Source organism: Gavia stellata, chromosome 24 (genome assembly GCF_030936135.1).
Source record: "Gavia stellata isolate bGavSte3 chromosome 24, bGavSte3.hap2, whole genome shotgun sequence".
Lineage (NCBI taxonomy): Eukaryota > Metazoa > Chordata > Aves > Gaviiformes > Gaviidae > Gavia > Gavia stellata.
The window spans coordinates 6,676,715-6,702,895 of record NC_082617.1 but is presented as its reverse complement, the minus strand read 5'-3'; the positions used below and the strand labels follow the sequence as shown (position 1 = coordinate 6,702,895).

The 26,181-nt window shown below is 43.4% G+C and overlaps 1 protein-coding gene across 9 annotated transcripts in view; it reads left to right on the top strand.

Annotated features, from left to right (window-relative positions):
• The window catches only part of DNM1 (dynamin 1), a 69,182-nt gene that overhangs the window by 9,356 nt on the left and 33,645 nt on the right, over positions 1–26,181 (top strand). For 7 of the 9 annotated variants that reach the window (XM_059828981.1, XM_059828978.1, XM_059828976.1 and 4 more), the window contains exons 2-10: positions 15,144–15,217; positions 16,360–16,509; positions 17,613–17,816; positions 18,343–18,441; positions 19,152–19,312; positions 20,425–20,567; positions 20,650–20,785; positions 21,973–22,040; positions 23,076–23,214. In XM_059828981.1, the coding sequence (XP_059684964.1) occupies positions 15,144–15,217; positions 16,360–16,509; positions 17,613–17,816; positions 18,343–18,441; positions 19,152–19,312; positions 20,425–20,567; positions 20,650–20,785; positions 21,973–22,040; positions 23,076–23,214 (1,174 nt within the window). The remainder of the gene's footprint in view (positions 1–15,143; positions 15,218–16,359; positions 16,510–17,612; positions 17,817–18,342; positions 18,442–19,151; positions 19,313–20,424; positions 20,568–20,649; positions 20,786–21,972; positions 22,041–23,075; positions 23,215–26,181) is intronic. The other 2 variants (XM_059828982.1, XM_059828984.1) reach the window with 1 other exon arrangement.

The following is a 26,181-nucleotide window of genomic DNA, read 5'->3' as shown; positions in this document are numbered from 1 at the left end:
ATGGGGGAGGCTGTGCTGAATTTCTTAGAACAAAGAAAGAGCTACCTAAAGGCAAAAATCTTGAAGTCTTTGTTCAGTTCCCCCTCTTTGCCTTCCTGCTGCTCTTGCACGTGTAAAGGCAGAGTAAGTTATGTAGGATCTGGCTCAGAGCTCTGACAACAAATTAACAGGCTGTTTCAGCTTGGGGAGCTCTTCCTCACCCAAGTAATTAAGCCCCAAACAGGGTCTTACAATGAAAATAACTGTCCATTTGCTGCTTGCCTGCCAGCATAGGAACAATTCTCTGTCAGCGGGGAGTATACCTGATGACCTGTTAGTTCAGAACTAAGCCAGTAAAAAACAAAGCTCTAACCCTCACAGTTTTTATGCTGACATTTAGCTCCACTGACTTGCTTATGATTTAGTCTGAACTTACACTGCTCTGGGTCAGAATGGGGCCCCTTGATTCTAATACATGTTAGGTTTTCTCTCTTTCTGGCTGCTGTGATCTCTTGAGTAATCTCTGGCTATTTCTTAAGCTGATTGTGCTTTTACTTTTAATAGAAGCTCCTCTATGAATAGCTGGCAATTGCTTGAGCATGGTGGTGGCCTTGAGAGGAGATCTGTTGTGATGGGGTTATAGCTAGAGGTAAGAAGGAGATTGATACATACCAAAATGCAGAATACCCTCAGGGATTGGTGTGTGACATGTGCCACTGCAGAGCTGATGCTGCAGCTCCAGTGCTGAAACTCAGGTCACCTTTTCTACACCAGTGCAGCTCTCAGCAGAGATCCCAGCAATATACTTCTTCCTTCTGGGCTGTGCTGCTTTGGTTTGATCTTGTTCCTAGGCATTACTCTCTGTTTATGCCTGTTCATACAAGATGCGTGTGTTATGCCAGGGCTGCAAACTACCTGGCACCCCAAACTCATCTTGGAGAAAGAGGTCCATTTCCTGAATGAATTTGTATAGACTATTGAAAGAATGATATTTAAAGAATACTTACTGCAAAAGAACAAGTGAGACGCTGCATTAGCACTTGATATTTTGGCATCTTCCATTTGGACAAAGTTGAATTCAAACTGGACACCTGGACAGGCAAAAGCAAATTATTAGAAATCAGTGTATTGGTTTGAAGGGGTGGGGGGAAGATACCTGGGGAAGGAATTTAGATAAACTCTTTGCTTGTGGAAAATAGGGAAAGGAATGGAAGACCAGAAGGCTCTGGTTTGTTTGTCCAGGTCACTATGCCACAATTTTGCTATAGATTCAGGGTGCCCATTAATAGGCAACACCAATTTTGACCCTGCTCTGCTTTTTGAATTTAAGCTCTAAAAGTTTTCTGTGAAGACTTGGACTCCTTTAGAAATCCTGTGGATGTGTATCTGTATGTAAACCTGCCTTTTTGTCACCTCCTATGGTCACTGCCCAAACCTGACCAGAAAAAAATGGTCCCTGGGACATGAGAAGTGCTGTCCTGCTGGTTGGTCAACAGGACTCTGGCAGACACATTGGAACCAGCCAGGAGGCCAAAAGCTCGTCTCTTCTGGGAATGTTGACCCAACTTTCATTCTGGTATAGCCTGAAATGGGTGTCTTCTCTGGTTTTTGAAGTAGTTTAATGCCTCCTACCTACTTTGCTCTGCACTAGAGGTGTTAGCAGTCAGTCTGCTGTTTTTTCTTCAAGGGCTTAAGAAGCAGTGCCTCTGCACCATGCTTCCAGCCAGGGTGATCCTAATTATATCTGAAACTGCAGAGGTGCAGTGCATAGCAAGGAGCTTGGCACTGTTCCTGCATACTTCTCCAGGCAGAGCGGAGATGTAAATTGGCATCTTAAGTTGCCTCTGCAGGATAGCCATGCACCTTGGACAGTTTGGTCAGGATGCCCGAGTGTGGTGTAACTCTGGTACCCCACAGAACTCTGTCCTTCCTGCCTGGCCTGTTGGAAGCAGCCTACCTCCCTGTCCACAACACAGTCTGCCTCTTACCGCTGACCCAAGATAAATTATCAGGGTATATGCATTCAACTTTATAAACCCACCACCCTGTCTGGCCACTAATAGCACATCGTGGCTTGACGTACCACCTCATTTCCTCATGCAGCTTCCGTTTGGGTTTGTATTAGTGGACTTATCAAAGTGATTCTGCCTTTTCCAATGAACTTTTAGTTGTCTGTACCCTGTATAGCATTCAGGCTCTGGAGAGACTGTCTCCTTTTCTAGCACACAGTGCTGTCCTGGAGTGGGGGAAGTGCCATACTGCAGTGATGAAATGTGCCTTGAGCTATGTTTGTTCTTATAGGTCTTGCAGCAAATACCAGGACCCCAGAGGTGGTGGTTGTTTTGACAAGAAATCTAAGATGATACTGACCATGAGTTTTTTGGTATCTTCAAGTCTACCGTTGTACTTCGTTTCCTTTTCTGAAGGAGAGAAGGGCAAAAGGGGGATAAACCCCTTTTTATCCAGAGGCTCCATATGATGAATAGCTTGAATATTAGTTACTGCTGCACAGCCTAGTGGTGTCCCTGAACACAGGAGAGCCTTTACTGCTGGACAGCCTTTAGTCTAGACTCAGCTACAGCCTGACTCCAGAGAGCTAGGACAGATTAAGATGCTGGTGGTGGGAAATAGCAAGGTCATCCTGTTGCTCATGGATCTTAGCATACATTAATCCTTGGGTGTTATTGTGGCTGTGCTTTCCCATCAGTCATTCCTGTCCCAGAGTTTTAGTGTACAGCTTGTCCTTTTGTTTTCTCCCGGCTCAAGTTGCAGGTGCTGTACAGGTCATGTTTTTCAGGGCTGCAACCCTTCTGTTATGGCAAAGCGAGGATTTGTCAGTAGATTTGTTTGTACCAAAGCAGAGCAGTGTTACTGCAGTATTATGACAGATCAGTGCGGCTTGAGAAAGAGACAAGCAAAGATGCTGGGTCATGGGTTTACCTTTATGGCCATAAAAAACAGTGTTTCTTCACTACTGCCATCAGGACTGGACTAATTTGATGCTCTAGGGTGTTGTTGATGCCTGATATTGTCCTCTTGGAGACTGGAAGTTGCAGGGAGGTTCTGGAGATAAAATCTACCTGACCTTTTTGCCAAGGTATATATGCTGTGGAGGGAGCAAAAGGAAAACTTGCTTTCATGCTATGATGGTGAAAATTCAGCAAGGCAGACAAAAGGTCTGGTTTACAGCTTCTGGGGTAGAGAATATATCATGCTAGTGCAACATCTATTATACCTGTGGCTCTGGAGACCTCTGGACCCAGGCAGTACTGTGGTTGCTTTTTCGCTGAATCCTGGTATTACTACACAGATCTGGTGTTATGTTTGCTCTTTTAAATGAGTGAAATCAGCTTTGTTTTCTTTCTCCTGGAATTGTAATTCTTCAAATCACAGCTCCATTTTCCATGAATGTGTAATCCTTACTGCCACATCCATTCAGGATACACCAGGCTGTTTATTCCCTTGAGTTCCTGATACTGTCATGTAGAATCAGTGCTGTGTTATTCTTTACCTTGAATATCCCAAGGCTGCAAGCAAGATCCAGGACTTCATTTACCCAAAAGATCCCAGAGGAAGCTGCACAGCAGCAGTGCTGCAATTTTCTACTCTCTCAAGACTCTTTCCTTCCCCAGTGCTGCAGCCTAGAGTCAGTGCGGCATTTGCTATAATGGGCAGTGACTTTTTGAGATCAGGCAATGCACTGTAGGCTGTACCACTTTCTAAATAATCCTCCACAGTAAAATGAAGAGTTTGAAACAAGAAGATCCCTTTACAGTTTTTACCTGCAAAAATACAAAGAGGAAATTGGCTCACAAGTGCACTTGAGGAGTTGGAGTGCCCTGTTTTCCTCTCCCATCTGTGTTCTGTGTCCTCACGTATTCTGGGCTAACCCATCTGCAGGAAGATAACAGGGAGGGATCTGGCAGATAAGTCAATGCTCAAAATGGAGGAGGGGAAGGATATTCCTGATTAATTCTCTTACAGCAGAGATGAACTGAAGCAAATGACATCTCAGGTGAGGTGGTTGGTTTTGTATGCCAGGATTGCCTCTTGTTTCTCCTGCAAACTCTTGATCTATAGCTGTAGACACTTGCTTAAAATCTCTCAGCCTCAGCAGCTTGGGGCTGATGCACAGCAGTGAGGGATGCAGGAGCTGTGTGGACATCAAACTGATTTGTTTCTATGGAAACAAGCAGATTTCACCATGTTGTAGGGAAGTAGGAGGGGAATTATCCCCCTGGGCCTGGTTCTGGCTCTCAGATTGGATTGGTTGCTGCACTGCAATTGTAGAGCAGCAGCCCATGAAGAGATTATCTATCCAGTCGGTGATCACAACTAGGGAGAGAAGCACATGGATCCAATCTGCTCCCATTGCAGGCTTCCTCAGCAGGGATGACACAAGGCACTGCTGTTGTGTGCCAGGATTCCCAGGGTCACAGCCCTCCATGGCACTTAAAAGCAAAAAAATTAACCTTGGTTAATTCTCATAGCCAGAGAGGCCTGCATTATAGTACAGGCAGCTGTGACTGTGTATCCCGCATGACTTTTCAATTAGGATGGCTAAGGTGATGAACTGTGCTCATACTTCAGCACACCTTCTTCTAGGCAAGAGCTGAGAACTATTTGTGGTATCGGCAAGGACTGGGGGAAGCTGAGATCTTTCAGAGAGGCTTCAAGTGTTGCTTGCTGATGAAATTATTGTATGTCCCGTTATATTTGGTGTACTGCTTTCAGAAAGTCCCAGCACCTGAAGTCCTATGACTGGGGGCAATGATTTTAAAACCTTTTTTCTAAAAAGAAAGTTAGTCATGTGATACTAGAGGAGCAATCAAAGCATGACTACAAACCTTGATCAACAGGTTCAAATAAGAACAGTACTTCATAAAACCCATATCTTCCTAGTGGTCTGTAGTACTGAGTCTGTTTGAATGGACCCTGTGCCCTTGTGCAAGATCCTAGTGCTGATTCTTCAAAAGGGGCTGACCAACACCTCTAATTCAGGCTCTCATGTCCTAAAGGTACTTGCCCATCTAGGCCCCAGCAATGACTCTGAGAGGGGAAGCTTGGATTTCTGCATAGAAGGAAAGCAGACCATGGAAAACTGGCAAAAATGGTAATGCCTGTGCATGTTTGAGCCTCTTCCCAAGGTCTGTTCTCTTCTTCCCCTCCTACAAATGTAGCGCAGGAGCTGTGTAACTTTCTCTAATGGAGAGAAACTCCATTTGCTTGACTTCTGTCTCCCTTCACTGTAGAGAGGGACTTCAGTACATGTTATGTAAACTGAGTTAGGGACGGAGTGCAGTTCTATCAGAAATTCTTGCTTTATGCTTTGTAACACAGCCAGTGAGTTGATTAGATGCGTTAACCCTTATTATACGTTTGCAGGGGTGCATCAGAAGAATGTAGCAACATTTCTGCCTTACTTGCAGGTCATCTAAAAATATATATAGTGCACCTTGAAAGTCAGGCCAGATCCTGCTGCAAGGTCTACCAAGCATAAAGCTAGGGTATACTGGCTTCCTTGGAATTACTGTAGACATACAGCAGCAGAAATCCCTGAGGCAAACTCTGGGCTGTGCCGGTTTACTCTGCAGGCTGGCAGGTCCCCAGGCCATTGAATAGAAGTGTAATACCTAAAGTGTAAGAATGCTTCTGACCTCCTTGGATGTCTCTTGCCCTGTGGAAGCAGTACAGTCATGAAGCTCTGTAATTCTACATCAGATTAACTTGTGCACAGAGGCTCTGCTGCAGCCATGACTTGGCATAATACATACAGCCATCTTCCAGATTTTGATGTACACTGAAGCTAGTGGAGTGTGAAACAGAAAAATCAGCCCAAAGGATTCAAATCAAAATAAACAATAGAAAACCTTTTTATTTTATCCCACTGCTTCCAGAGACCTGCATAGAGGCATGTGCAGGAGAGGGGCCGAGTGAGATACAAAGAAGGGAGATGTGGAAAGAGTAAATCAGAAAGGCACTGACTGCAATGACTCCTGGGAACCAGTCTGTGTAGTCAGAGATAAGCCAGAAAAGCAGAATTTAGTGCGCTCTGGGAGGTGTAGGAGAGAGCTGTTTCTAAGCAAGCGTTCATGTAAAAATTGCTGTGCACTTTCCTTTTTGCTTTAGCAGTGTTTATAAAGGTGCTGCAGGCTGAAGTCTGAACATGGCCGCTGTAGCTAAAGTATCAGTGATGCAAGAGAACGTTGCACAGGGCCTATCACCTCTCTAGTTGTGTGAGCCCCCTCAGCCCACACTTGACTCAACAAATGTGTTCTGAGTGGGGGAAGCACATTTTTGATTAACACTTCATGTTCAAGGCATGCGGGTCCTCCCAGCGACCCACAAGAGCACATAAATATGACAATGCATTTCAGTAACAAAAGGCTTTATCCTGTTCTGTAGGAAAGAAAAGATCTATGCTCTACCAGAAATTACCAAGAACATGACACAGGGAACAGCGCTGGAGACTGTCACCTCTGTGTATCTAGATCAGTGGCCAAGTAACTGTGCTGTGTCCCACAACGAGAAGACAAGCCCTATGGCTGTGATGGATGCTCATTCAGCTTCTGTCTCTCCATGGCACATTGTTTAGTCCCAAATGTCAGTGAAACAAACCCCACCATTATGCTTGTTCATGAGGAGCTGGATTTGATTCTCCAAACTTACTGTATGTAGGCTTTCAAACAGCCAGCCATGCAGTTTTCTATGGAGGTGGATTCTCTTGGAGGGGGCAGTCTCCTGAAAGGTTTCCTGTCTTTTTGGCAAAGCCTGTGATATGGAGTTATTATGGTTTTGAAATGTTGCCTTTTGCAGTAAATATAGGTTTCTTATGTAGCTTTATTTAGTTCATATGTTAACTCTGAATATACTACTGGTTTTTTCTTACTTTGAATAAAGTGAGAGGACAGCATGGGAAAAAATGCAAGAGAGCTTTGGAACACCACACATCCTGGTCAGTTGTAAAAGGGGCAGAGGAAGTAAAACAGAAAAGTGGTTCTTGTGGTAAAAATCATAATGTCAGTCCTGGAGCAGGATGTGTGTGTGAACATGTAATACAACCTCTTTCTACATTTATTTTTTTTTCTTACAGTGAATTAGCATAGTTGCTGTCCTTTCATGTTTGAAGACCACAGTGCCTCAGTCTTAGCATAAAACCTTAATAAAGGCATCTCATACAGAATACACCTCACAGTTGCTGAGGACCTGTGCTGGTATCAACTGCAATACAATGCAAAGAAGTAGAAGAACTCAAGGCAGATAGGGGAATAGGAGAAGGTGCAAACTTCAGTCACTTTCTAGTTCATCATCTATTGCCTCTGACTCTTATTTGCAAATTATCCAGTAGTATGCTATAAATGGGTCCAGCTTACACTAGCATTTGTGCTTTGCCCTGCTCAGACAGCACCTGTGAACTTTGTAAGACAGTCTCTGGGAACTCACTTTATGTACAGCAAACTCCGAAACTTGAGAAGAGGTCTGCTTGGCCCTTCTTGGCTACTGATCTGGAGACCTGTGCTGGGGAGAAGTGGCTAGGTGTTGGAGGTGCTGAGTGCCAGAACTACTTAAGAAAGCAATTGTAAGTGTTCCAAGTCAGCACAATAGTGTTAACCTCCCTTTGCGCTACTGTAAATAGGAACTCAAGGTACAAGGCAGTGGGAAGCCTTCTCTGTATTTTTTTTTGTTTCTGCTAACATGTATATTATGATGATGCTCATGAACTATTGCCTGTCTTTATTTTTCACGATTGTGTTCTTGAATAATGAATCATTGTGCACAATAATATTGCCAGTATGCTGGAATGTGGTGTACTTACAGTAGATCTTTATTTCTATATGTATCCATTGTGTGACCAGTACCAATTACACCCTAAGAAATGATACTATACCAAGTGCTTAGGGAATTGCTCTCTTTCACAGTGGGTCAAGGCTAGGCACACTGTTGTGCTGCGGAGGTTGGCAGATAAATAACACACATCCCCTGCCTTAAACTTCTGAGTCTAAAAGTGCTAACCTTAATGGAAAAAAAATGTGGCTATCTAGGAATGAGACTTACCATGTGATTATGAGTCTGTAGCACTGGTGTCCGAGCTCACATGATGCACCGTGAAAGGAAGATGAAAGCTAAGGGCAGAGAAAAACAGTTAAAATAACAGGTTGATGGGCACTTGTGTTTGTAATACACCTGCTTTTAAATGCTTGCTGTTCATGTTGGCCTGTCTTAGCTTTTTTGTTTGAGAAGCACTTCGGTTGAGGGAAGATAAGAGCTCATAGAGGCCACAAAGTCGGCAGGAAAGGAAAGTCTAAATCTGTAATGCAGCCCTCTGGCTAACCTACTGGGTGGTAGAGGAAAGAACAAATTTGTCCTTGTTCTTGCCTCATGTCTGAGTTACGGAATTGCTTATGAATGTACTTGTATGTCACTTGAAAGATCAGACCAGGAAGGTGCTCTCAAGGGTGGTTCCTGCATCAGGCTTCTACCTTCTGGTAGAACTAGATGATGTCTGTTACGAAGGAGCACCATGCTTGAGTTAGTCTCTAAGAAGTGGAAAGCTACTACCATTTCTGAGGTGTTTGTTTTAGCAGGCAATAAGATTAATAGTAATATTTTTAGCCTTGCAGATACTCTGTGGGTAATGTGTTGCTGAGGTGTCAACCTGTGTTTTAAGGATTCATTTGAGACACGTGCTGGATTAAGAATGTGTTTGAAAACATAGCTGTTGTGCTGTGAGATGAAGTGCTATTTAGAGATATCTCTAAGCTGTTCATAGAATGCAGCCTGTATGAAGATGTCAGTGTTGCCATTCAGGGCAATGATCAGAAGAGTCATATGTCAAAGGTACCGATACCCCTAGACTGTCCTGGGATTCTTGTAATGCATTGTGCCATAGTGAGCTAATGAAGAACACTTGATCTGGATGTGTGTGAATGATGAATAATCAACTATAAAACTTGACAGATGAAATGAAGGTAGTTTGAAGCTTAAGCCAGGAGCAGGTCCGAACTGTGTAACCAGATAGTAAAATCCATAGGGGCAGGTATTTCTTGCTGTATATTGGCATAGAGCTTTGTGCAGTGCAGTTCTGATTGAATTGCTGTCCCTGGGCACCACTAGAACACATGAGTTAACAAATACTGGATTTAAAAATCAGAAACAGCTATGTGAAATTGTGGAGGGTGTGTGAATCTTAATTTTCTGAAACTATAATATAATCCAAACTGAGGATTAATCACATCGCTTAATACCCTATTTGTCTGTAGATGTTTAATAAGAAATCAAATTGAAATTAAATGATCAGATGGTGGTGTTCACTCTTCTATTCTTTGGAACTGCTTTATTTCTTCATAAGCTGCAGTTTTGGCTTTTTAATTGAGGCTTTACCTTCTCTAGTGCATTTTAATCCAAGAATCTCAAAGGACTGACAAACAATAAACTGCAAGGATGGTATATTGGTATATCTAGACAAGGGCTAGACTCTTATTTCAAAGCCCTCTACAAACAGCTTTGCAAGCCTTCCAGCTTCCCTGGAAGAAGGGAAAGTAAGTGGCGGTAGAAGCATTTGGTGTCTTTTCCATTTAGAACAAGAGATAGTACCAGGGACTCGGTTGTGTTGTTGACTGCCAATGACTTGTTGCAACTTCAGTGAAGACTAAAATCATGCATGAAAAAACTTTGACTCAAACTCCTTTCAGAAATACAGATTACCAGTGGATGGAGAAGGTGCAAAACCGCTTTAATTCTGCGGTACAAAGAGTACCTTGTTCATGAGGCTCAATAAACCAGGGGCAAAAATAATTTTATAGTCCAGGAGTCCTAGCTGCCTGTCCTGTGAACTGACAAATGTTCTTGTGTTTCCTTGTGTGTGTATTTTCTATATATCTTTCTGTTCTGAAATTGAGTTCTTGCTGAGATCAGAGCTGGGCTCATAAAAATGCATTTGTAGTGCCACATAAAGGATTGCAGTAAGTCTTCTTGTCCGACCATATTAAGGTTTCTAGAGCATATGACCGATAAGAAAGTGTTTCTGTTGGGTCTGTCTCTGAAGATCTGCATTAATGCAGTCTCCTCTCATAGGTGTGTTTATAGCTGGAATTTAATTTCTTGGTCAGTACATAATGATCTTTTGACAAACCTCAGGGGGCCTCTGTTGTTAAAGCAATGAGCTGCAAAAGAAGTAGATGATGTCTATATGCAATGCAAAGGAGATGGCCAGAAGAGGTGCTTTTCCACCTGAATTTGATGGAAGGAGGGAATGCACAATGCTCATGCTTGCAGTGGAAGAGTATCTATTGAGAAGCAGTTGCAGTGTGAGCTGATACGCAGGGATGCTGTTTGTATGTTACTTTCCTTCACTGTTAGGAAGATATGCTTGCCACTACAGAATGGCACAGCTACAAGATTACAGGTGAGTTAGCTGCAGATGCTATAGTGCTGGAATTAAATGTCACTGTAACTGTTACAGGGAATCTCTAAGCCCTAGAGCACAAACCTAAAACAGTGACTTAAGCCACTTCTAGCAAAGGTCAAAGGGACAGGCTTGCTCATGCAATTGCTTTTTTCTTGTGTTTATCAGGTGTGAGAGCATTTATTCTAACAAAGCAGGTGAACCATGCACAATATGCCTCTAATGATCACTGAGATGCTGGAAGACTAGTTCCTCCTCCAAAGATCTAGTTATCAACTCTTGTTTAACAAGAAAACATCAGATCGAAATCAGTTGTTTGACCAAAGGAATAAACAAGTATTTTTTTGACTAGCAAATTCTGTGTTCTCTAGGAACAAATGTGGCCCTACTGCAGAAAACCAGCTCATGCAAGTCTCTTCTTTTAATGGAGACAGTCACATTTTCTTCAATGTAGTAGCAATGAATAAACATAAGCAACTTGTCTGATAGTTTCAATGTGTGCCTCTTCAGGAAGTCCCAAACTTTTCATATAGGTATCTGTCTTATTTTTTTGACTGCATCTATCAACGTTTTCTTCCCTTCCCATACTATATATGTTGAATTATACAAGCAGTTTGCCTGTCGCCTGTGTCTTACAAGTAGTCTAGGGGGAAACGTCTTTGGTCCATGTTACCTTTAACTTCTAATCCTCTGTACTGTGCAAGTCATTAAACGAACTCTGAAACTTGTTTGTAGAGCAAATGTGCTTTTTCTGTCATTAATAGCACCTTTTTGTTCTGTAGGATTCCGAGATACCTAATGCATGGAGGTTTTTCGTATAGTGTGTCTGGTTTTAATTTAAACTAGTAGGGAAACACCAAGTCCCCAGTGTCCTGATTATAAATGTATTGTTGCATGACATCAAGATTGCCTGAGTATGTTTCCAACGTGTTTGGATTTTATTCAAATGTTGCCTCTACAGTAACTGCTGGATTGTTTTCCATCCCTCAAATATTTTATTACTATTGCATTACTAATGCAGCTTTCAGCCCAAATCTGTACTTTAATGCAGCTCTGCATACTAAAATAGGAGTAAGGCTGGAAGGGGTGATGTGATTGGGTTCGCCCTGAGGTAGCTGTGAAGCTAGTCGAGAACATGCGTAGGCACTTCAGAAGTGAGCAATGCAAAATATAACAATAAATGCCTTTTCAGATCACTTCCCTTCTTGAACCTTTTTCAGCCTAAGAACCATCAGGATTTGCATCCTTGGTTCTTTTTGTTGTCTTGGTTTAGAAGAGGAGATCTATCACTGGTCTGATCAAGAATTTACTTAGTTCAATATGCTCTTTCACACTCATCTTTCATTAACTACTGTTAGAAAGATGTATAAATAAGTCTTCCAATAACTGACGGTTTCGGGAATGTAGCTGATCTGAGCCTAGTTTTCCAACTCTGATAAAATGCTTGGAATTGCATTGCTAGAACTGATACCTCAATATCTTGATAGGGAATTTTGAGTCAATAGTGAAGTAAAAAAGATACAAGCAAATTAAGTATTTATATTCCCTGAATACAGCTTTTCTCTGTTTTAGCCGCTACTTTGCTGTGTTTTCTGGATGAAGCCTAGCCTGAAGAAGTGGCACAGTGTGGTGTTCCTGCTTAAAAGCATAGGAAATCAAATGTTGTCATGCCACTTCTACATGTTACAAACAAAGCAACAAAAAAGTAATTTTCAGTTCTTAAGATACAAAGTGAAGGAGGAGAACAGGGGGTTGGTGCCCTCAACCTAACCGAATAACATATTTCAGGCGCAAAGTCTTGTACAGTGATGTATGTAATGAGGCCACTTTTGATGTCATGCTAGAAGCTGCCTTGTCTTACAAGTGGAATCCCTGCTGCCCTCACTGTTCCAGCACTTGGAGTCTCTGAAGACTTATTCCATCTTTCCATTTGCTGCCCCAGCCTTGCTACTGTACGTCTCCTGTGCTGGAATTGAATAAGCCAGTTTATCTAACCCTTCTGCTCGTGTCTGCCCAATTCATCTGGCATGTGGTTGTTATCTCATGTATTGTTTCCCTGATTTCATCACTCTGTGCTCCTCTTCCCGGAGCAATAGGGGTGTGTATGTGTAGGTCTTTCCCCTGGCTTCGAAGTGGACTCAAACTATGCTGGGCATGTTGTCCATGCCACGCACGCTCTGGTGTAGTGTATTTACAGAAGCAATTTATTATGCCTACTGCAAGAGGGCAGGCGAGACTCCCGTACACCGCCGCCTTCTTGGCACCCAGCCAGCTTGCCGCAGAATTTACTAATCCATGCTTCTAGTGTCTATGACTTGAAAAGCTTAGCGGGAGCAGGAGGAGGAAGGAGTTTGTCCAAGAGACTTTAGAGAGAAAGGAAATGAAGAAAAATAGGAGATGATATGGATACAATGGGGTGATACTACATCAATTGTGGGGTTTTTATAAAGCTTTTTGGCTGTAACTCCTGATAGGAGTCAAGCGTAGAGAAAACTTTAAAAGTTGAACTGCATGTACCTCCCAATATTTTGTGCATAAGAACACACATTAATTTGCTGATATTAGGTATCAGATTGCACATATTTTCACTCAGAACTAAAGCAGCATTAAGATTGTTGATTTAGGTGACTAAATTAGGCTAATGGATTTGTTGTCTTGTCTTCTATGAGGACTTAGCTCCCAGGCTATTCCAAGGGAAAAAACACTACTTCAGTTATTGGATCGCTTTTTTTATAATGCTGAAACCACATGCTACATAGGTTTTCTACCTACCTTTGTCCTGAGTTTTTGCCTTAGTAGCTGTGACAAGGACAGCAGAGAAATCGGTATTTTGGCCAAAGCAGAAAGCTTCAGGAGAACACGGAGCACAATATGAGTGGAATCTTAATTCCTAGAGAGCTCATGCTTGTAAAAGCAAGTGGTGCTTTTCCGACAGTAAGGCAGGATTTGATACTGCAAGTTGGATATCAATAACTACAGTATTGTCTCAGTGTGCTAGAAAGGTAATCTATAGTAATAGGATACCTTTTTCTCAGGTACAGTAAGTTCAGAATAAGTCAGTGCAGCTCAGATGGATTGATTAAGCTTAAAAACTAATGCTAGGGTAGGACTTTTTCACATATTGATGACAGACATCTATAGGAATGGAGCTGAGACAGCGGAAAGCTGCTAGAGTGATGCAATGCCTCAAGGATTCCAGGGTTAATCCCACTGGAATGGAAAAACTGGAGCTATATTAATTGAAAAACAAATGAAAGACAAACCCTGGTTAACTCTTTATACTTCTGGAAAGTCTGAAATAATGAGAATGGGTTACAGTCTTATTTTTAACTGGTAGAGTTGTACCAGAGGTCCCATTACTCCAGACTTAGTAATTTATAGAAGGGAGTTTTATTTGAGGTGTTAGAGATTGTAGGATGCCTCCTTACCCTCCCTTCACTTTATAATATAAAAAAAACTGCAGAGTAGTTTCAAGTTATTCTGACAGCCCCACAGATGGAGAATTACTTTTATAGCTGAGGAAAGGGAAATACAGAGAAGTAGAATAACTTGCATAGGATTACATAGGAAATTAGTGGCCAAACCAGGAGCCTAAAACAAAACTGCTCAAGTCCTTGTCTGATGTGTCAAAGCAAAAGCTCATTCCTCATCTTCACGTCCTTTGTCGGTGTTAAGCTCATGCAGGACTGAGAGCAAGATGCTCAAAATGGAGAGCCCTGGATTTCTCATTCACCAGAGTAGTTAGTCACTACTGAATTAGCAAAATTATTCATTGCCACAGCTATCAAGGGAGGGAGGATTGTGTGCCAGAATCCCAGCAATGTAGGTAGGACTTACTTTAACAAAAAAAACTATATTAATGCTGTAGGAACCATATTTTGAAGTCATGCTTCTCCCACTCAGCAAGGAAGCAATAGATCATATTTTCAAAATGCTCAGAGGCTCTCAAAGAGCCATGTGAACAGCTCAGTACTGGAAAACCAGGCCACAAACTAGCAAGGTCATCGGCAGATGCAGTGAGCATGCCTAGCTTTGCTCATAGCACTTAGATTTGGAAAAAGAAAAAGCAAAGGAGAACTTGTGGGCTGTGGCTGCTAAGTCAGCATTTGGAGAAGGATAATGAAAGGCTTCCTTCCTTTGAAATGACTTGATGTACACAAAAATTCAGGATTCTTGTGAATATAGAAGGAAGCTGCTGCTACTTTTGCCTTGGCAATACTTATGTCTTGAGTAGTTAGCCAGGAGAAACCCTGGGTGGAGGCAAGCTTTGGCTGCTGTTTTTTCTTTCCGATGTATCATATGGTGTTTGCACGCTGGAACAATGTGGTGTCCTCTCAAGCCCCAAACTGCAGAGTATGAGTGATTTTTGTTGTAGTTTGGGTAACTGTATTTTGTCAAAAGGAGGCACACTAGTTTTCAGACTCTGCTTCAACTTCTCTTTTCTTTCTGATGGAAGAGATTAACTTTTTCCAAAGTACAGACAGCTGTATTAAACGGGCTTGTTAGTTAGCTTGGAAGATGAGCTGATGGAGCTGTAGCTGTTTCAGACAGGATTAGAGGGGATGTGCTGCAAGTATAGGCTTCTTCAGAAGCTCTTATCCTCCTTGAGGAGAAGCACTTGGTTTTGGTGTCTTAAACTTTTTTGTGCCCATGGCTGAGACTTGCTGTTAGAATCCATGAATGCTTGTGGAAGCAGAAAAGCTCTGAAAAGGGAAGGAAACAATCATTCACTCATCTGAAACTTCCTGTTTAATTTCAGGGACTTTCTGCCACGTGGATCTGGCATTGTAACCAGACGCCCGCTGGTCCTGCAGCTGGTAAACTCCAGCACAGGTATGTGAGCTACCTTCCCTGTGTGTCCAGCTGGATCACTGTCTTAGTCAAGAAAGGTCTTACTTGATCAGTGGCACTGCTCAGTGTGAAAAAAATAAATGAGAATTTTCCCCAGTAAAAATGACCTGCAGCTGTTTTTCAGCTGTTTTAATTTATTAGGCAAGGCTCCATGCATACTCTTATGACAGTTTTCCTTTGCCTATGCAGCTGTGACTCTTAGGAGTGGGTAAGACCTAAAAGCCAGACAACTCTGCTGATAATCTACTGAAATAAGGGGCCAAGATGATTTAATGTACTGAAAATTCAGTGTGAGAACACTAGGATCTGAATAAGAAAAACTACAGAGTTCTGTGGCTGATCTTCTGGGTAGTTCACTGGTTTTGCTACTTACTTGCAGGATATTTTTGGTACCGTTCCCCTTAACATAAGTTAAGATCTCATCCAGGAGTTGGCAAGTGAATGTTTCAAGGTACTCTTCCTCTGTTGTCAGGTGACCTTGACCTATCCATGTCAGTCCTCTTGCCTACAGTAAGGAGACAATTTGACTTAGGAGGCTTTTAAAATTGAAACAGAGGGTTCTTGGATTGGCTAGCCTATTCAAGGACTGACACACAAAACCCCAACCACCAGCCAATTCAAAACCATGTCAAGAGAAGTGGTTTTTTGCTCTCTTGAGACTGTCTTGAGTCTGTTCTGATTATGTAATGGGACTATTATTTATGCCCAGCACTTCAGTACAGAGCTAGTCCAAGCTCTCCTAAGTACCAAGGTATCTCCAGTGTAGCTGTGGAAGTTACCACTGCTGGAAGCAGGTGCATGCTAAGTTTGCTTAGTATCAACAAAGAAAGTCCTGGATTATTACTTGAATGAAGACAAGTGAGTATGTCACCTCTGCTGAGACAAAAGCTGGATTGTGAAGATGTTGGGCTCAACTGAATTCTCTCAGTCATTTATCAGATAGTATGACCGCAGTAACTTCTATGCCAACCTGCCAGGTCCTAGTGGGAAAGGCTCTTGCCAGACTTCATCCCTTAAACTGTTTTTTGTTTTTGTTTTGCTTTGGGACATGATGTTTTCATTACACTTTGAGTGTTTCTCTGATTTCAGTGACTATTTCTGACTCTCTGTTTCTCTTTAAATAGAATATGGTGAGTTCCTACACTGCAAAGGAAAGAAATTCACTGATTTTGAGGAGGTCCGTTTGGAGATTGAGGCTGAAACGGATCGTGTTACTGGCTCCAACAAAGGGATTTCCCCAGTGCCCATCAATCTTCGAGTCTACTCTCCCCATGGTGAGTCCTAATGCAGCATCTGAGTCAGGAGATAGGTGAGGCAGGTTGTTGCTTTGTCATGAAGTAAAGACACAAAGAACAGAGATGAAATGGGAAGTGCACTTGGTTTTGACTTTAATCTCTATGTGCCTGGGTTGTGCTGTATCAAACTGCCAGCCTTAGCCATACTGCTAAAACGGGTTTGTCTGCCAGCTGAAGTATCTGACTGCCAACAGAACTTCTTGAAACAACTGATGTCTGTGCAGAAACTTGTTCCTGAGGGTGTTCCTTTCCATCAGTATGGGCCTTACAGTGAAGAGCTGCTGCCTCGCCCTGCGTTCTGATACTGCTTTATTGGGGAGAGTGGCTTTCTTGAAGAGCACTTGCCTTCTGTTTGCATGTAAATACGTACTTTGTATAGTTCTCTCTGGATAGTGTCTATGTCATATGCCGCTGATCTCAGTGGAAGAATTCCGCTTAAACAAGGGAGCGGCATGGTCTCAAATTTGCCAGCTCTTTGAATGTAAACAGCTGTGTGGGCATTTTTTGGAAAGCAGCAGCTCAGTGCTACATAGCATTTGGCTGGGTTGAACTTGTGCTTGATTTTTTAGTTTTTTTTTTTCTCTTAGCAAGACAATTAAACAGTTACAGGGCTGCATGTTGTAGTCTTTCAGGAGAAGGCCCAGCTGACTTTGACAGGAGCCTGCCTTGAATAAGGGTGACAGGACTGAGCCCTTCAATACTGGGGACAACTCTTAATGAGTGGAACAAACTCTTCTGACTCTCCAGTCTGTTATGAAGTGAAAAAAATGTACAGTCATCCCTTCCCCTTCAGTGCAGCATACATGGAAGGACTTCAAGGGCACAGTTTCCCTAATCCATGTGAAAACAAGTGATTTTAAAGGGAAGGGTAATGAGATAATTGACAATCATGCCTAATAACTACTAGCAACTAGTTCTTACTAAGCAGTAACAATAAGGAACTAAAAGCTCTGTGTGCTTCTGTGTGTGCATCTGTTATGCCTATTCTATATTGGAGGCAATAAAGCTACAGGTACTTCTCATAGACCAGAACATTCCTACCTCAACATTCCTTTATGGCATCTCCTGTTTCCTATGTCTAGTCCTGAACCTGACCTTGGTGGATCTACCGGGTATGACAAAAGTCCCAGTAGGCGACCAGCCCCCTGACATCGAATTTCAGATCCGAGATATGCTCATGCAGTTTGTCACCAAAGAGAATTGCCTCATCCTGGCAGTATCCCCAGCCAACTCCGATTTGGCCAATTCTGATGCCCTGAAGATTGCGAAGGAGGTGGATCCTCAGGGTAAATATCTCTTGATTTAGCATGACATTGCTAGATTATATTACTAGACAGTGGCCTGATTTTCCTTTTATCTTTTGATTGTGATTAGCCCAGTAGCTGTGGGCTGCTGTCCGTTGTCTTAGGTTGTATCTTCACCAACCTGCATTCTTCTGAGAGGTGTTTGTGAGTGTTAACAGCTACTGTAATAGAATTTTTGTTATTCTCCTTTTCTTCCTTTGTCTGAGCCCATTTCTGAAGAGGTGTAGAATTTCCTTTCCTTTAGTCATCTGCATTCTGGCTGGAGAAAAGTAGGAAAATCTGCACTAAAATCCCTCTCTGCTGTGGCATAGCATGTGCATGTTTCAGCAGGATATAATTAAGAATGGAGCTCGATTTATTGTCTGTTTTACTCTCATGGCCTCTTGGACATGGTTTGAGTTCAAGACCCCGTGAGTAGCCAAGCTGAGCAATATATAAGCTCTGTGAACAGAGAAAGTTATTACATGACTTGTTTTCTTGATCAAGTATGTTTGTGTTTTTTCCGTAGGGCAACGCACTATTGGAGTCATCACTAAGCTGGATCTTATGGATGAAGGAACTGATGCACGAGATGTATTAGAAAATAAATTACTTCCTCTTCGTAGAGGTACGTTTCTCATGCTTTGTCCATGATCTCCTTCCTCTATTTTTCCCTGTGTGAGGTGTCCTGGCCTCATCCCCTTCCTGCAACATCTGTTATAGCTTGTGGTTAAGCCGTCTCTGTTCCAAGCTGGAACTGAGAAAAGTTGGGGAGCAGGGATGAGTGATGCTGTTAATAGGAATTTTTAGGTATTTGTACCTTGATATGTAGTTCTAGCAGAAGCGTAGCATTATGCTCTTATCTTTACTTTCTCTTTCCTTACTTCTTTTAATAAGGCAAGCTGCAAAAATGGAACTCCTGTCTAAAAGACTCTCCTCATCTTTTATCTAGATGAGATTGCCATAGTATATCAGATGAAATAATTTTGGACTGTGATACATGCTGTGTATAGCTCTAGCGGAGTACTTGTCCTAAGGACTTGTAACAGAAGAGTCTTAAATGAATGAGACTAGGGTATGCTTTGTGATTGGGGGAACAGTAATAAATAAGCTAATTCTCAGTTGCATAGTCATTTTTGTCCTGCATGCCAAAATATCAGAACCTGGGCCATTCAGAGGAAATTATAGTTTTAAACTTTTCCACTTGGTTCCTAATGATGTCTTGCCACTAGAATTACCCAGCTGGCAGCACTGCAAAAGGGGAACTTCTTTCTCAGTCTGAAACCTGTTTACGTTCTCATCCTTGCAACCATCTGATCTCTAACCTCACTCTTGCAGGTTACATTGGTGTAGTCAACAGAAGTCAGAAGGACATTGATGGCAAGAAGGACATTCAGGCAGCTCTGGCTGCAGAGAGAAAATTTTTTCTCTCCCACCCAGCCTACAGACACATGGCTGATCGCATGGGAACCCCCTACCTGCAGAAAGTATTGAACCAGGTACTGTCAACAGTTAAGAACTGCTGCCTGCTATGTCACAAGAATGGCTAGGCTGGCCATCAGGGCTCTTCTGAGATGGAAGAGTACAGGAAAAGCTAAAACTTGTCAACAAACTGATAAACACTTTAAACTGTTTTGCTGCAGTGAGGCTTGTGAAGATTGGTTAACTCTTCCTCCTCTGCATCACGAAAGGCATTTTGGTGCCAAGTCCTGTGAAGTGTGCCTGACTGGTTTCACTGTATCAGTATTATACACATTAAAGACAATAATGGAGCTTACGCACCAAAGGCAGAGCACTGCTTTACCCTCTGTGACACTGGTGCAATATCAATAGTTGGTTCATGGCATTTACACTACCAGAATGCAAGGTCTTTCTGGTTAAGCTAAAAGATACCCTCTAAATTTCTAGTGGTCTCTGTACCTAACAGTAAGCTGCAAAGATTGATTTAAATGTGATACTGGTAGTCATTTCCCATCTATTAAGGCTGTCTTATTTCCTGTTTCATACAGTAGCAACTTACTGTTGCTTCCCTCTCTGCTCCCTTGAAGGAGTATCCCTTACGTGAAGAATTACTTTGTCCTTTTTCCTTCTTATTTAAATATTAATCTTTAAACTGGAGTCTTCCACAGCTGTGCTCTGTAGAAACCCTCTTATTAGAGCCTCATCTCAGTGGTTTTGGCTCCTTCCACCTTGCCTTTTCACCCTTATTGGCGAAAAAGGGCTTAACCACCACCTCGGGTGTCAGTGGTGTGCTAATCTGAAGATAGAATAGCCTTTACCCTGGTGTAAATAGCAAATGCTAATACTTGTATGTGAAGCTTATTCTTGGGTTGGAGACAGCAGGCTTGTATGAATGGGAGTTTTCTACCAGATTAGAAGGTAAAATGAAGGTCTAGAATAGAGGGGTGCAATAGGTAGGAGCTGGGGAGGCAGGATACACCCGGCTCATAACTGGTATCTGTCCTGGGATAGACTTTTTATTAGGACTACTCAGAAGGACTGAACACCGGAGAGAGGAGCATTCCTCTTTATTTTGTGGTGCAGAGGTAGCAACCTCTTCCTCGTAACCACCTAGAGGTTTATTATCATCTTAAACCTTCTTCTTGTGCAGCAATTGACCAACCACATCCGTGACACCCTGCCAGGCCTGCGGAACAAGCTCCAAAGCCAGCTTCTCTCCATTGAGAAGGAGGTGGAGGAGTACAAGAACTTTCGCCCTGATGACCCTGCTCGCAAGACCAAAGCTCTGCTTCAGTAAGTGGCCTCAGCTGCACATTCCTCCCTGCAGATGACTGCTCAGCCATGACTTCTACTTCATGCTCTTGTCTTCTTTCAGGATGGTCCAGCAGTTTGCTGTGGACTTTGAGAAACGCATTGAAGGATCTGGAGACCAAATTGATACCTATGAGCTGTCAGGAGGAGCTAGGATTAACCGCATCTTCCATGAGCGTTTCCCCTTTGAACTGGTGAAGGTACTGGTTCCCTGTGCTGCTGAGATCCACTTTGTCTTCTTGCCTGTTGCCTGTTACCTCTTCTGCCTGTCTCCTTACTCTTCTTGGTATCTTTCATCTCGTTTTTCCTTTGACTACTTTGTTTCATGTCTTTCCTTTTATCACCTTTTACTTCCTGTTGTCTCCTGTATTGGAGCCTTCCCATAGTACTGACCTTTCCCTCAGTGCCTGTCCTTGTGACAGAACTTAACTTTCTCTTAGTTAAACTACAATATTTCTTCAGCTTAATTCCTAAATGCTAAATTAAATGTGCAAAATAGCTTCCTGTAACACAGACAATAGTAAATCAATGACTGAATGTCCTTGCAGATATGTTGCGTCAAAGCTACTTTGACTGAATTTCACGTAGAATGAATGATGCTGAAACTTGCACTTCCTTGATCCTGCGCACTAGACTAGACCTAAAGTTGCCCTAATGGATATGCAAGAAGCAGGAAAGAGGATGTAGATATACCTGGGATTACTTCTGTCCATCCCCTATCAATGGCCTAGAGGTGGGAACAGTGTAGAAACTGTTCTACTGTCATAATAGTTGAAGAGGATTTTTATTGAATGATAGTTTTCTTGGATGGCAAAGTACACTAACTTGATCAGAAGTGGTATGGAAAAATCTTTTTTAATGTCGGTTGGAACAGACTCGAGGGCCAAATTAATCCACTCCTGGATTTTCTGCATTTTGCTTCCTTTTTTTTGGCATTTGAAGAAGATGAGGCCTTTTTAGTGAAATACAGGAGCCTGCCTTGTATTGGATAATACATCTTTGTATGTGAATTGTAAGTCTATTTGTGGTGTTCACTGAAAAAACAGCTGCCAAGACTTCATGCTAAGTCCGGGGAGACAAAACAGTTTGTTTTAGAAAGCAATCTAGCACTTCAGTCCTATTGCTTTATCTCTAAGAAGCTCCTTGGGAGCTGCTGGGGCTTGGCATCTATAAATGTAGGCCCTTAGCTATTCATATTTGTCCAGGATGTCTGTATTGGCAATAGAAGCTTTCGGCTGGACTCTGTAACCAACGCTTGGGCTAATATCTCATCTGTCACATGATAGTGCTGGCATGGGACCCTTCTCTGTAAAGCATGCTGTTATGTATCTTGGGGTTGCACAAATAAGTGTCAGACGGTTTCTGATAAAATTCTGTCTTGTTGCAGATGGAGTTTGATGAGAAGGAGCTGCGACGGGAGATTAGCTATGCCATCAAGAACATCCATGGTATCAGGCACGTATCACGCACTAGGCAGGCCATTGGCTGCATAGCCTTGTAAATACCTCTAGACCTTCCGAATGGAGTTGAAGACTTCAGAGGTACGGTAGGTCGGCCAAAGGGGAGGGATAACCTCCTTGGACCACCCCAGTGGCTTGAATCTGGGAGTAGGGACAATCATCCAAGGCAGTTTCCTTTGCCTCCCCATGTGAAAGTTGCAAAAGCCTAAAAGGTAAAACTGCCTTGGTGACTAGACATTTTCTCCCTCCTTCTGTCTTGACAGAAGAAAGAAAGGATAGAAAGAGGAATTCAAGCCCATACCACCCTTTCACTTAGTTTTAAACATTAGTTTTCCCTTTCTGCCTCCCTACTAACCAAAAGTTAGTTGTTCAAAACAGTTGTTGGTGCTGAGCACCTCCTGCCCTAGAGATCTGAGGGAGCACTGGGGTGCCCATCACCAGGATCCCAATGGCCCCAGGACGTAGTAGCAAACACGCTTGTGTTCCCCTCAGTAGAGCTTAGCTGTCAGAAAGCACAGCCCTGAGACCCTGAGTCTGGTGCCTGTCAGAGCCCTTCCTGCATGCTGGGATGTGAACAAATACTGACCCAGATTTATTTTCATTCTTTTCATTTGCTCAATCACTAGCTGAGTTTGAGAAAGTTTATCAATTGCATTAATGTACTAATCACTAAGAAAATCTTTCAGAAAAGGTCTTCCATCTGCTGCACAACTGAGGTCAAATGTGCGGCAGAGGGGTCAGTCCCTGCCACCCTTAGGTCTAGCAGCTGAGGTGAAATGGTGGCCTGGCTGTGGCTGTCCAGCTGAGATCCATTTTGCCCTCAGCACCTCCTTCCTGGGAGGTGCCAAGCGACCCCCACTTTCCATGGACTCCAGTCAGGGCTTGTCTGGGGGACATGACACTCCCCAGCCCCGCGTGCCGGGTTTCAGTGATGGCGATGCCTGCTCCAAGATGTGTATGTAACGCTGTGACATTCTCCTTGCCCCTTCTCCCCCTCCTGCCTTGTCTTGTCCCCACCCTGGGTGTTTAGAACCGGTCTCTTCACACCCGACATGGCCTTTGAGACCATTGTGAAAAAGCAGGTGAAGAAGATTAAAGAACCTTGCCTGAAATGCGTGGACATGGTCATTTCGGAGTTAATCAATACCGTTAGACAGTGCACCAAGAAGGTAACCAGAGGCAGCATGGAGCTGGCACTTTCCTCTGCTCGCTGGCTTCGGCGCAGCATTGTGACCTGGGCAGAGACTTGCCTGCAGCCACACTTGGTGTTTCTAACCACCTCCTCAGCATGACTAGACCTGAGCAGTACCAGCCTGGGGCGATCCAGCCAACAAGCCAAACAGGAGGGGAAGCGCTGTGGGATGTGGGCCATGGCCCTGCTCCCTAAATGTTTTACAGCTGAGGGGTGCTGGAGATGTCCCTGCTACCCCTCTGTCTGTAGCATGACTCCTGATTCCTTCCAAAACCAAGGGTGTCTCTTATACGGCCACATTTGACTTTAAATTTAGTATCTGGATTTATTTTTCAAGCTAGAAATGGGGATTTGAATTTTGTCTCCTCTGTTCTCGTAGAAGTGAGAGGGTTGATCCCAAACTAGCCTTTGGGTGCTGCGGGTAGGGTATATGGGGCTGAACTTCAGAGGCTGCAGCAGTTATAGCTGTGGGCTGTATCGCAGGGAAACGTTTCTGTGGTGTTTGGCTTGGTTTCTGGTTGGCTTGGTCCATATCCTGGTCTGGAAGAGCAGCACATGGCTGAGAAGAAGCAAGTTAGACATGTCCATCAACCTCTAAGGTCCTGCTGCTCTCTCAGAGAGAGAGGGCTTCAGGTTTTGCCCTTCGGGATCCGTACTGGTATTTGTTGGGGCTGGGGGAGGGAACCTGCCTTGATTCTGCCCTTTAGGTATGGCAGCTTTTGTTTCTGAGGTTGGGGTTGAAAGGCAGCAAAGCAAGAAGACTTGCGCCATTCCTCTCAGCCATGGCTTGCTGCTTCAGGCAGGGCTAGGTGCTGGTGAAAAGGCACCTCAGTTAGGATGGTGGTATGGGTACTGGAGACTGGAATCACCACTGGCTTTTCAGGTGCAGGTAAATGGGCATTGCAGGAGGTGTCTGGAGAGTCTGACACCTGCTCTCTGCAAGGGTGGGGAAAGGTGCCCAAGTGGTGATACTTGCTGTTGCTTGCAGAAATGCCTAGTCCTTAGGGCCAAGAGCGTCTATAGAAGGGCTCAGGCATGCAGGCACATGCTTTGACCCCCAGGACAGACTGGGAAAGCAAAGTGGATGCAGTGAGAGATTGCTCAGGTTTCTAGAGTGCTGGAGGAGCTTCCTTTTTCTGTCCTGCTGTCCTCTCTTGGGGTATGTGACTGTGGGGAGCACCCAGAAAATTGCCATTAGAGCCTGGCGACAGGTAAGCACAGGCCCTCGGGCTGCCAAGTATCCAGAGTTGCCTGCTAACTGGATCAGAAGGGCCCTACCTTTTCATGCCCTCTGAAGCTTCTCTTGGTTTGTTCTCCATCCATCAGTTGCTATTCAAAATCTCTCATTCATTCTCTCTCTTTGCATCCTTCCCTCCATTTTCCACCTCTTCCTTCATCTGTTTCTTTTTGTTTCCTCTCTTACTGACAGTTTCAAAACAGAGCATCTGTTCTGACAGCAGCAGGTTCCTCAAGTGATCAGGTGGTGGGTACAGCAGGGTGGGAAATAAAGGAGAAGGGACCACAGGGATGGGGGGAAATGTCACAGGTTCAGGATTAAAGCATTCTGTTTTAGCTTAGATAGCACTGCTAAGAATTTGATGGTTGACTTCAGTGCTAGTTGCTCTGTGTGGGCTCTGGTAGCCATGGTTACAATTTTGTATATGAAGAAACAAAATATTGTCATTCAGCTGATACTCGGGTACTAGAAGGGACTAATTTTTCTTAAATTTTTTGTGCAGGGCCCCCCAAGTCTGGTGGGGGAAACGGTGTATATTGAGCTGAGCAGGGTAACTGGATTATAGGAAAGTGCTGCTGAGTCAGAGGATGTGAACTTAACTGGAAATGTCTTTGCTTTGCTCAAAAGGGGCATTGTTGTCACCTTCAGAGACACCCTTGGGTGAAGCTGAATCCTGTAACGTATTCCACCTCTTTGCTGCTTAAAAGGCAGACTAGTTGTAGGTCCTATAATATGCGTTGATGAGTGTTTTAATACTGGTGTTGCTTGGGGTCTTGCAGGTGTTATCCACAGACGTGTGAAAGATGAGGTGAAGGGGGCAATAACTGGTTTAAACGAGGTGGTGGTTATTTATAGCTAGCCCTGGATTGGTTGTTAGCTGTAGGCACCCCAGGTTTGAATATTAACTGTACCTTTAGAAAGGCAGTATGTCCTTCCCATGTCAAAGGGACATTGTCCCCTTGAAAGCACTTGCAAAGCAGTAATGCTCCGTGCTAAAACAAGTAACTCGGATTGTATAACAAAGGGCATTCTGGGAGAAGCTCTAAAGTGTTAAAGATGTGCTGAAAAACTTTTTTGGGTGCAGTAGTCTTGAATTGGATTAATCTTGGCCATATTTTAGTAACTTCAGTTTCTGTGGACTTTCTGCTTTTTCATAGTGGAGGCACTGAGAATACAGGCCGCTTAGATGGTGTCAGTGGAAATTAGTACTTCCTTATAAACCTCAGCAGGCCTGTATTGGGTCTGATGCCACAGGTTAGCTGGGGCAGAGCAAATGCTTTGTATAGCTAGGGATGCCCTGCAGCATGTTTGCATTTTCGCAAGTACTGGGTACATCTGTTCTTACTGAGGAAGTTAATGTTGCAGGGAAGGTGGGTGAGGTCAAATACGCTCTCTAAGTGGAGCAGTTTGTCTGAATCCCTGAAGCTGAGAGACACGACTTCAGTTTTGTCAAAACAAGATGCAAGTGACAAACCTTTGCAAGTCTTAGCTTGGCTCCTGTTCAGGCTTCCTGCAGCTGGAATAAGGAAAGCATGAAGGGGAGATAACTGTGGTGGGAAGGAAAGGGGAATGCCTGAGACAAAGGGAAATGAGACATGGTGAGCCTCTAGGAAGAGAGGCAGTGGCTCACTGTGGCAAGCAGCTTTGTCTTAAAATCCAATTAAGCTTTCCTTCAGGAAGAGATCCCTTGATCCCTGGGGGTTCCAC